Here is a 12,326-nt window from a genome sequence, read left to right on the forward strand (position 1 = left end):
CACTCCTTCTTTTCTACATGCTGTAACGTAGGCTTCAAAAGCCTGACACAGGCCAAGGCCATTGCGAATACAGACATCTTTGACACAGTTGTTAAAGTATAATGAAGTGCTGACTTTGGAATAGCAATCTTTGAAAGGTCCATCATCAGTCTCGAGAAGACCACAGTATTGTTCTTCTTCGTAAAGGCTGGTTTGAGTTTCATTGCATTCGATGATTCCACAAGTGTCACAACAATAATCATCATCAGAGACTTTCCAGGACCGCGCCCACTGGGTTATCACAGTCAAAGGTTTGTTGTCACGAGATACTTTGTCATCTCGAGGGTTACCATTGAGGTTTCCGCAGAGACCTCCCATGGAGGCATAATAGCTACTTGGGATTGTGATTTCCACACGACTGTTACCATATTCCACTTTAAGGCCAAATGCTGTGTTTAGGACTGCGTATAATCCAGTTTGAGTGACCGTGAATTTGTCATTGATGAGAGGTAGATTTATAATTTCACCATTTAGCTGAAAATTTACAAAAAAAATGTAAATTTATGGATTAAAGACCAAAAGATAAAATTTCAACATTTCACTAACATTTGTTTCATTTTAGTTTAAGAAAATAAAACAGGATCGTTTTCTACATCATGAGACAAACCATTTTTTGAAGCCATGTCTAGGTACTCGCACTGGTTAGTTATAAAAACTAAACATGTAATGAATGATGTGCCAGGTCTATTGTAATGGAAGTAGGTCATTTCATTTGGACTGTGCCATGATGGCTGTAGAAACGCCATTGTCTCTCTGATTCATTCTCATCTTGACTACTGTAACTCCTTACTAATCGGTCTTCCCCTCACTAAACTCTCCCCTCTACAATCTATTCTGAATGCAGCAGCCAGGCTCATCTACCAGGCTAGACGCTACAGCGATGCCTCCGGTCTGTGCCAGTCGCTACATTGGCTGCCCATTCAATATAGAATAAAATATAAAGTTATCACCCTCATCCACAAGGCTCTCCATAATGCCGCACCTCCCTACATTTCCTCCCTCATCTCTGTCTACCGCCCAACCCGTGTTCTCCGCTCACTCAATGACCTAACACTTACATCCTCTATTATCAGAACCTCCCACGCTCGTATACAAGACTTCTCCCGAGCTGCACCACTTCTCTGGAATGCTCTACCCCGGACAATCAGATTAACTCCCAATTTCTACAGTTTCAAACGCAAACTAAAGACGCATTTTTTCAGACAGGCCTAACAATTCCTAATGCAAACCCTTACTGATGCCTTTTCAGCCTAACATATTTGTCCGTGCTCTATCCACATGTTAAAGGACACTACTAGTGACGACCCATAAAGCTTTGTTTGTGTAATGGCTGCAACCTCTGTTACAAAATTGTCTGAACACTGTATAAGCAATGCCGCCCCTCCTACCTCTTGTTTCATCCCCTCTACCTCATAGATTGTAAACTCTTGTGAGCAGGGCCCTCAGTCCCATTGTGTGAAATGACGTTCTTTGTTTTGTATCTGTCTGTATCTGAACCCTACAAATTGTACAGCGCTGCGGAATATGTTGGCGCTATATAAATAAAATTTATTATTATTATTAAACGCTGATATTAAACGCTGATGGAAACTACCTTTGACTTTATAGTGGGAGAAGGAGTTTTTATTCTCTAGCCCTGGGGAGTGTAAGAGATTTTGGTAGAGACCACTTCAGCCATTGTGAACCTAACCTTGAAAGACTACTTCTACTCCCATCCTTGCCACACTCCTCTACTGGACTACTGCATATGAACAGGGGTTGACATGAGACAGATCCTAAACCACTGATTCTGACTCCTCTATTTTCTCACAACCTAACTTCAACTGCGGGTCCAAGTTCCTCACAAATGGTTGTCAACCATGGTCAGACAAGGGCAGTAAATTCAGGGATGAAAATAGTGATTTCTATGAAAGTATTTATGTAACAAACCTATGCATCTAATTAATTGTACAATATCAATTAATGTTTAATTTAATAATTAATAATTTAATTTTGTATCTAGAAACGGTAATTTTTGCTGACTTTGGTTCCACTCAACACTGGCCCAACTCCGACTCAAACTCTTTGATTGCGTTTCTACTACTCCCGCTCCTTAATTTCTTTAATGTGGGTAAAATACAATACGTTCTTCTTATTCTCATCCCATCTGACCTTAGATTTCAGAGGAAGTCTGATGTATAGCAGATAGAACTTCCTGTGACCACCTTAACATATGTAACAGGAGTTTTGTTGGGGTTACCCAAACTTGAATAGAAATGAACGGCACTTACTCGCACTTGTCCAGGTTCATCCTTTAAGAAAGAAATGTTGAAGTTGTATGCAAAGATATTGATCACTCTGGCAGAAGATGATGTTGGAAGTCCTCTGTTCTCATTCTTCTCTTCAATACGGAAGTACTCCAAGGTTGTATCAGAACCAAAATATTCAGCCAGAATATATGTGCAGGTGCCATGGAAGTCAAAGTTGTAGCTATCAAAGGTTGTAAAGTGACTATTTCCCCACCCAGTGCAAGTGGTTGTAAAGTCAGGAACACAAACTGGAACATTTGTATTAGTAACCTCACAGTGTTCCTTGTTTCTGCACGTCACTGACTTGCAAGGATCTACAATAAAATATATATAAATGACTGGTTGATCATGGCAATGCAGCTTTATATAGTAGGTGGATCCTTACTCGGTCCAGTTTGCTAACATTATCCTACACAACTTAAACTAAAGCTACCGTATATACTCGAGTATAAGCCGACCCAAATATAGGCCGAAACCCCTAATTTTACCACAAAAAACTGGGAAAACTTATTGACTCGAGTATAAGCTTAGGGGGGGGGGAATGCAGCAGCTACAGGAAAATTTCAAAAATTAAAATGGCTGGAATTTTTAGGTGCAGTAGATGCTGGGGAAGGGGAGTGGGTGTTTTGGTTGTCTGTCTGCCCCTTCCCTGAGCTTGAGGACTGGGGTTTTTCCCCCCACTTGGAATTCAGTCTGGCTGAATATAGGGGATCTGCAGTGCTCCTATTAACCCCTTCCCGACGGAATAGGAGCACTGCAGTTACCCTATATTCAGCAGACCAAGCACTTTCAGATACAGGGATACCTAATGTCTATGTTTCACAGTAATTTTCTACTTCGAGGGCAGGTTCACACCAGCGCCTGATCTCTGTTATATAGGTTTCCATTTCCTGCTCGAGAAATTGGGCAGCAGATGGAAATCGGCAGGCAGTTTTCAAACCCATTCATGGGTTTGAAAAGTGTCCGCCGGTTAGCGTCTTCTGCCCTTCGCGGCGAAACGTTTTTTTTTTTTTTTTTAACCGGACACAAAGTCGGACATGCAGGACTGTGTGTCCGGTAAAAGAAAAATCTGTTTTGCCACAGAGAGCAGAAGACGCTCACTGGCAGACAATGAATGTCGATTTTCGTCTTCTGCCGACAGAAAACGGAAACCTGCATAACAGAGATTGGGTGCTGGTGTGAACCCGCCCTTATATGGAAAAGGAAAGGAGTGATTTACAAACTTTTATTTATTATATTTTTTCAAACTTTTTTTTTCACTATTTTATTAGAACCCCCCTAGGGGACTTGAACCTGCAATCATTTGATTGCAAGTCCCATAGACGTCAATACAAGTGTATTGCCGTCTATGGGAGATTCTCTACATTACTATTCCCCCTACGCCCAACCAGCAGCACAACTGGGGTATTTCTGCCCCTGTGACCTGTTAGGACAGGTGGAACTTTAAATTAACTAACAGCTTTAACCCCCTATAAGAGGCCGACAGACCTCCTCCCCCTTGTGTTTTTTCTGTCCTGTGCAGGACAGGACAGGTGGAGGGGGGGAGAGGTGTATTGTCCTCTTAGAGGGGGTCCCTCTCCCCCATACTGCCTAGATTTCTTTTTACCTTTATGGTGACTGCCTGCCTTGCTTCCCTGCCGGTCTGAGAGGCCGGCACGTGCTTTGCCGGCCCTCCGCAGGGATCCGGGCAGGTAGGAACCTTTGTTCCCCGGTGGTCGGAGCGGAAGCTTCGGCTCGCGGCCGTGTTCCCCGTACGGCGGAACTTCCGCTTCCAGGGTTGCCGCGCATGCGCGCCGGGCCTGGCCGGCGCTTCCCGCGGAATTATTAGTTTTCTTTAGGTCCCTCTCTCCCTCTATCGTTTTCTAAACAGGGAGAGAGGATGTTAAACTGCCTGCTTGCCCTGAAGCCCGTGACCAACAGAAGCGCTCTTCCTTCTGACTACCTGACCCTCCCTCCCCGCGCCCCCGCGACGGTTGGTGGCCGACTTTCTCACCATCTGTCGGCATGGATTCATCATGTGCAAGACCCCTGGGTCCTACAAGTGATCCAAGAAGGATACAGGATAAAGTTCATCTCATATCCCACAGACAAGTTTGTAACAACTCGCCCTTTTCAGGGCACAAAACAACTTCATCTAGAAGATTCCGTCCGAGAGTGCGTGGACAAAGCCGCATTGGAGCCGGTTCCCCGCTCAAAACACGGCCAAGGCGTTTATTCTCCGGTCTTCCTTGTTCCCAAGCCGTCAGGTGGATGGCGGATGATTATCGACCTCAGATACTTGAATCGATTCATTCACAAGGTACGGTTCCGCATGGAAACCATCAAGTCGGTTCTTCCTTTTCTGCAGCTCGGAGATCACTTCGTCACCTTGGATCTAAGGGACGCATACCTCCCCGTACCTATTCTTCCGGCACATAGGAAATTCCTGAGAATTGCTGTACATCTAAAGGGAAAACTGTCTCACTTCCAGTTTACGGCTCTCCCATTCGGCATATCCTCGGCCCCCACACCTTCACAAAGGTAGTGGCTCCGGTCGCAGCCGCCCTGCGCCTCCAAGGGATCTTTATAGTCCCATATCTAGATGACTGGCTCCTAAAAGCCCAGTCAAAGGAGGTCCTCGCCACACAGTTGGATATCACAGTGGCATTATTAAACGAGCTGTGCTGGCTAATAAACTGGCAGAAGTCGGTAGTGGTTCCATCAACCCGGATCCAGTTCCTGGGATTTATCTTGGACTCTCTCAGTATGACGATCTCCCTGCCCTCTCCTCGCAAGGAGAAGATTGGTCGAGCGGCTCATCACCTGTCCATTACCCAGAAGGTTACTATCAGGACGGCCATGAAAGTCCTAGGTCTTATTTCCGCCACCATCGAGACAGTTCCTTGGGCCCTATGGCACATGCGCCCATTACAAAGCGAGATCTTGAGAGTTTGGAACCACAGTCCTTCAGGACTACAGAAGCCTATCCAGTTATCCATCAGTACCCGTCGATCACTGGTTTGGTGGTCCCATCTTCAGGACGGGAAGTCCATGGTCCAGACCTCCTGGATCCTGTTGACAACAGATGCCTCCCTCACAGGATGGGGGGCGCATCTGGGGGAGACCCCGGTACAAGGTACATGGAATCGTCTGGAGAAAACGCGCTCATCCAATTGGCGCAAGCTTACGGCAGTTCACCGTGCACTTCTGATGTTTGCTCCTCTCCTGCAGGGACAAGCTGTGAAGATAAGAACGGACAACTTAACAGCAGTCCATTACATCAACAAGCAAGGGGGAACCAGATCCCCCTCTCTCCTGCAGGTGACCAACTTAATATTTGCCTGGGCAGAGAAAAATCTGTCCCAGTTGTCAGCGGTTCATATCCGAGGACGTTTGAATATCCTTGCGGATCAGCTCAGCAGAGGCCTAGTGACGTCAGGCGAATGGTCCATGAATCCGGACATCTTTCACCAGCTCACCGAGATGTGGGGTCTCCCCGAGGTGGATCTGATGGCCACCCAATACAACGCCAAAGTAGAAAGGTTTTGCTTCCTGTACCGGGAAGACAACCCTTTGGCCCTTTGTCAATACCTTGGAGGTTCAGACTGGCTTACGTCTTTCCTCCTATTCCAATGATTCCGAAGGTATTGGCGAAACTCAGGCAGGACCAGACCTCGGCAATAGTGATCATGCCGTTCTGGCCAAAGAGGGCATGGTTTACCCACCTCATCCTAATGAGTCGAGGGACCTACTGGAGGCTTCCATCAGTCCACAACCTGGTAACTCTAAACAGACAGCTCTGCCAGGACCTGGACAGGTTCAACCTCACTGCCTGGAGGTTAACCGAGCCGTATGTGGAGATAGAGGATTGTCCCAGGGTGTGCTAAGGACTTTAGCCCATTCAAGAGCGGAATCTACCAACGGAGCTACCAAAGGATCACCCGGATATTCCAAGGTTGGTGTACAGATAACCAGCGCAGCTTGGATAGAAATACGGTCATGGAATTCCTTCAGGCTGGCCTAGAGAGGGGGCTTGCACCAGCCACCCTGAAGGTTCAAGTTTCAGCTCTGTCCGCTCTCCTGAAAACTCAACTATCACAGGATCCTCTAATCAGGCAATTCCTAAGAGGGGCTGTCAGGCTCCACCCCCAGGTACAACCTCCAGTCCCTAAGTGGGACTTGGCTGCGGTTCTACAGGGACTTTGCTCTCCCCCCTTCGAACCTTTATCTGAAGTGGATTGGAAGTACCTGTCATACAAGGTTACCTTTCTATTGGCAATAACCTCCGCCAGGAGGGTTGGAGAACTACAGGCCCTAGCAGCCTCGGAACCCTTTATAACCTTCTTCCCGGACAGAGTACAACTAAGGTTCGTCCCAGGATTCTTGCCAAAGGTACCTACACTTCAGAACATCAACCAGGTAATTTCCTTACCGGCCTTCTTTCCCTCTCCCACTTCTGAGTGGGAAGAGAAGATGCACAAGCTGGACTTGGTCAGAGCACTGCGTATTTACCTAGACCGTACAGCCCCTTTCCGAAGGTCGGAAAATCTTTTGGTCAATGTGTTTGGCCACAACAGGGGTGCCAAAGCATCAAAAGTAACCCTGTCAAGGTGGATCAGGGAAGCCATCACTTGCTCCCTGCGTGCTCAAGACCTTCCGGTACCAGAGTTTGTCCGTGCCCATGCCACCAGATCAGTGGCGACGTCCTGGGCTGAAAGACGTTTCCTTTCCATGGAACAGATATGTGCCGCTGCCTCCTGGAGTTCGCAGCTGACCTTCGCCAGGCACTACAGGCTGGACTGGCGTCCGGCGGATTCCACAGCATTTGGACATTCTGTATTAACATCGGTCTGCCGGGATCACCCACCCTAGGGTAAAGCTATACTTGCTAAATCCCCAGTTGTGCTGCTGGTTGGGCGTAGGGGGGATGGAAGATTATGATTGATAATCTGTTTTCCCTTAGCCCAAACAGCAGCACAAGTCTCCCTCCCTAGTCGTATCTATTGTAAAATTCTGTTTGTAAATCATACTTTGGTACTAACACAAGGGGGAGGAGGTCTGTCGGCCTCTTATAGGGGGTTAAAGCTGTTAGTTAATTAAAAGTTCCACCTGTCCTAACAGGTCACAGGGGCAGAAATACCCCAGTTGTGCTGCTGTTTGGGCTAAGGGAAAACAGATTATCATTCATAATCTTCCATTACGGATGGTCATAGACCAGCCGCAATAGTAATATAGCGATGACAGGCCTGGGAGCCTTCATTAGATTCCCGGCTGTCATCAGAACAGGTCAGCTCCTGCGAGCTCATCGTGCAGGAGCCGGCCTGCAACTTTAAAGGTATGGGACCGGTGGGGACCGGCCCCCGGGGCTAATTTTAATCTTGGAGGGGGGGAAGGCTCCGGCATTACCCACTGTAATAGCTTACAGTGGAGGTGCCGATTTCTATACCCCTCTGCAGCGGTGCCAATACACATGCTGATGTGTTCCGTCCGTAAGGGTCCGCATGAGGACCCCTACAGAAGGAACACGAGCAACTGCAAGCGCTGTGCAGTTCAAGCGCACGGGCCCCATAGACTATATTGAGTTCTGTGGGCTTGCACGAATCGTTCAGGTGGGCAGTGCGTGGCAAGCCCACAGAAGCCATTACTGTCTATGGGGCCCGTACACTTGAACTGCAAAGCGCTTGCAGTTGCGCTTGTATTCCGTCCAGGAGGGTCCTCATGCGGACTCCTTACTGACGAAACACATCAGCATGTGTGAACTGGCCCTTACAGACCCGGCATACAGACACCAGGGTTGGTGCCGGGGCCGCAGCATCGCCACGCTACTGCCAGGGGCATGGCGATGCTGTACATTTCAATCTGCAGAAGTACTTATGGTACTTCTGCTAGCATGCCAGGAAGCAGACACACGCCGGGCGCGGGCCTGAGCTTATGTGGCCACGTCACCCGGCAAGTGATGGAGCAGTGGGGGGCGGGGTCTGCGTTCCTGACCTGCTAGCAGAAAAGTACCGTAATGACTCTAGTATAAGCTGAGGAGCACTTTTTCAGCACAAAAAACTGCTCAAAATCTCGGTTTATACTTGAGTATATAAAGTAAGTGAAAAAAGCTCTGTCACGTAACCAAAAGTTTTCTAACCTTTATTAATACATTGGACTTTTCCACCTAGAACGGTGCAGATTTCATCCGAGGCACAGCTGTAGGAGTCACAGACCATCACATGTCGAGGGGTACAAGTGCAGGTCTGGCTGCAGTCTTCCGAGATGATGGTTTCATTAATCTTTTAAAGAGGAGACACACCATTAACATCTCTTCAATATGCATTGTTACAAAGTAACGAAGAGGAGAAGAAAAAGTAGAGTACTGATGAGTGGTTAAAAAAAAGAATAAGTGGAATGGGGAGAAGAAAGAAAATGAAGACTTATATGAGTTAGACAGAAAAGGAGAAGGGTTGAAAGAAAAAGTAAAATGAGGACTAATAAGGAGAATGGTGAAGGCAAACAAGCCATTTTGTTGGCTCTTTACCGTGTAAAACACTGAGTTTAGGAAGCATCTGTTACACAAATCTGGAGTGACACAGAGGCCATTTTGGAAGAAATATCCAGTGTCACATTGGCAGCCCTCTGAGCAGGTTGTTGGGCAGCTGGTAATGTCATAGAGGGAAGAGCAACTTGTGGAACAAACATCAGCACAAAGCTCATAATGACTGTGCTCCTGGGAACAGGTGTATGCTGGAAAGATAAAAGATATGTGTTAGACAATGGTCATTTATCAATATATATCCACTCTATGCAAGATGACTTTATGGTAGGGAGTGGACCTCCATAAAGCCCTGACAGGTCTTGTGATCCACTTGATATCATCACAACTAGATTAGATCATGAAGTTCGTGTTGAGTACTAGACCACAGGTTAATTTTAGCCTGTGATACATCAGGTGTCTAATTTCCATAAAAAAAACACTGCCATTGTGCCTAATTAAGAATGCCCTCTCCTCTTATGTGTAGATGGAATAATAATCAAGTAGGGTTCAAGTTCTTGAAGTTGGATGACTTTTCACCACATCTTTTGCCAAGGAGCCACCAGTAACCTCAATTCATCCCTATCTATAGGCGATATTCTCAATAACTGTAGACGATGCATGACCATATCATATTGGCTGGTTTACATCTCGTGTAGATTAGGGTTGAGCAAACAGAATCGTAAAAGATAGGATTCCGATTTCGATCTTTTTTGGCGGGATAGAGGTCTCACGTTAGTTCCCACAATGCTTGAGACCTCCATTCCGCCAAAAAAAGGTTGGGATTGGAATCTGATCTTTTCCGATCCTGATCGCTCAGCTCTAGTATAGATCACTTTTGCTGTGTGCAGAAGATGGAAAGCTGAGAACGGAGACCCGAACGCTAGTGTGAACCTAGCGTAAGGAAACCCAATGACACTTATCAGTGGAAATGGCCGATGAGTGAAAAGACAGCGCATGTATTCTTCATGATCTTCACCAAAGGTGCAAAAATCTAGTACTTACGACAAAAACTTTGTGTCCTCCATGGTTTTATAGCTATACCCGCATCCTGACAAAGCTTTGCATAGCCTTGAAGAATGGTACAGAGTTCTCCAGTTTTTGTGCAAAGTGTATTAATACAGCTTCTGAAGTAGGCTTTAGGGTCAATTGTTTGGTAGCATGGTGAGAATGGACCATTTGGAGAAGTCAGAATTCCACAGAGGTTTTCCTCAGAAAGAGCCTTCCGTGTTGCTCTGAGACAATTAGAACAAGTTTGGTTGTCTCCGGTGCAGACATCTTCTGTAGTGCAGAAATCTTCTGGCTCCTTCCAAGAGTCTGCATAGGATGAAGCATCCTTATCATATGGACTTAGCTCATCCGTAGTGTCATCATTGTAGTTTCCACACAGACCACTTGTCTGGTTGTGATATGTTGCTGGCACAGTTACATGAACGGCATTGTCTAAAGTAATGACCAGTCCGAAGTCGGTTTTAAGGACAAGTCCTCCACCATAATAGTCAGCCCTGAGTTTACCGGCCTCCAGCTCAAAGGGGATATTTCGAAGAATATCATTTACCTGGGTAAAAGAAATAAAAAAGTGGATTAGGAGCTTATTAACATTAGGCATTGACTTCGGAGAATATGCTGGATGTCAACAAGAAACAAATTTACTCTAAGTGGTGGTCCCATTATGAACACTTGTACCCTATACACTAATTCCCAGTGATCAGGTCAATGGAGGGACCAAAAGTCATAATAAGGTCTCCTTGTGAATGAAGCACTAGTGCCATAATCTTCTATGGGGCTGCAAGTGCTTCTGGAGATTACAGTTCCAGCAACTCCATAGAAGTAAATAGATCACTGGTCATGCAAACACACTAGCGCCTTATGGGTACTTTCCGTCTCCCATCCTCCTAATCATTGGAGAGTCTGGCATTTCAGCTTCTGTATATGGGATAAGTGCCCATAATGAGACAACCCCTTTAACCTCTAATAAAGCAAGGTTGTTGGGGTTGGTAATTTTTAATTAGTTCTATTTGTCCATTATAAAACATAGAACAGTGGTTTGGGTGTCATGTGAAAGAAGAGATTCTCATACTCCAGTGAGAAGCAAGACAAAAATAGTGCAGAAGTGGATTTACTATCAATTTTATAAAAAGAATAAGTTGAAAGCTTAGGTACACTTTAAGATTCCCTTGTAGGGAAATGTTTGAGTTCTAAGTAAAGCATATTCTATTAACTATTAAACAAATATAAATGGTCTTACCAGGATTTTGTTTTCACTTCCTTGTATAAGGGTTACAGTATAATTATAGACTTGGAATATGACCTTCTTACTGATGGTAACTGAGTCGTCTACGTTCCTGATTTGGATAACATAATCAGTCAATTTTGACCCTTCAGTCAAGCGGGTCTGCGACATTACATAAGTGCAGTTTCCATTGAAATCATAGCCAAAGTTATCAAATGTATTGAAGGTTGTTCTTCCAATGGCTGAACATGTGGCATATCCCACTGGATTGCAGCTTTGTACACCTTTGATAATGCTACATATTTCATAGTCACCACATGAAGTGGAATTGCAGGTGACAGCCCCTCCATTGTTGCAGGTACATTTATTCTCGCATGTGTTTTCTGGGTAGAAGATGTCCCCGGGTTTGTAGTATTGGGAGTTGTAGAGACAACCACATTGGGACAAGGGTACGCATTCAGTACCACTGAGAACATAGCCCTTCTCACACTCACAGCCTTCCCTGCAGGTGGCATCACATTTGGTAGACATTGACAAAGAGAGGCAGGTGGAAGGACAGCCACTGGCACAAACGTTGTATCTGCTGTTCGGGGGGCAGGACATAGCTGAAAATGGAACAAAGATTTGTATTAAATTATTATTTATTTTTTTACATTATGTGGCCTTAGATATTAGATTTTTTTTCTGATTGAGTCCTCAGTCTACCCCACCCTTGAATTGATAGGACATGTTTTCTTAGGACCCGTTCACACGGCCACAGAGGGAGCAGATTATGGCGTGTAATCTACGTCATAATCCTCCCCCTAACAATGGTGGACTATGGAGACCGCTAGCGAGCTGCCCTTTCTTCAGGTGGATTCCACAGCTTGACGAGCTGGATGTCCGCCTGGCGGCAGCAACCTCTGGAGTCGACCCATTTATTTGAGCCGACTTGGGAGGGGGAAGCCGTGACCGCGACAGTCGTGGCAGGCAGGATTTGACTCTTGGTGTCAAAATCTGCCCCCCATGTGAACTAGCCTTTAGATTTCCAAGGGCCTTCTAAGCTCAGTAAGTCCTGGTAATGAACATATAAGCTACCCATTAGAAATACGTATCAATATGGGCATCTAGTGAGATGGTATATGACATGTGCATGTCCAGGTATAGGAACATGTGTGTGATATACCTATTATGGCTGAATTCTACGTGGTTACCAAATACAATTGATTTGGACTTGCTCATATAACTTATTGTTCATGAATATACTTACGACACACAAATTCTGATCTCC

General features: G+C 45.7%; 1 protein-coding gene across 1 annotated transcript; it reads right to left on the reverse strand.

Annotated features, from left to right (window-relative positions):
- Nucleotides 1-8,437: 8,437 nt before the first annotated feature.
- On the reverse strand, nucleotides 8,438-10,002 carry LOC142210124 (alpha-tectorin-like). The gene is made up of 4 exons (XM_075279151.1): nucleotides 9,946-10,002; nucleotides 9,829-9,874; nucleotides 8,830-9,035; nucleotides 8,438-8,584 (listed from the first exon to the last, which is right to left on the reverse strand). Exons 1-4 carry the CDS (start codon nucleotides 10,000-10,002, stop codon nucleotides 8,438-8,440), a joined length of 456 nt encoding a protein of 151 aa, XP_075135252.1.
- Nucleotides 10,003-12,326: the final 2,324 nt, after the last annotated feature.

This window comes from Leptodactylus fuscus, chromosome 6 (assembly GCF_031893055.1).
Source record: "Leptodactylus fuscus isolate aLepFus1 chromosome 6, aLepFus1.hap2, whole genome shotgun sequence".
Classification (NCBI taxonomy): domain Eukaryota; kingdom Metazoa; phylum Chordata; class Amphibia; order Anura; family Leptodactylidae; genus Leptodactylus; species Leptodactylus fuscus.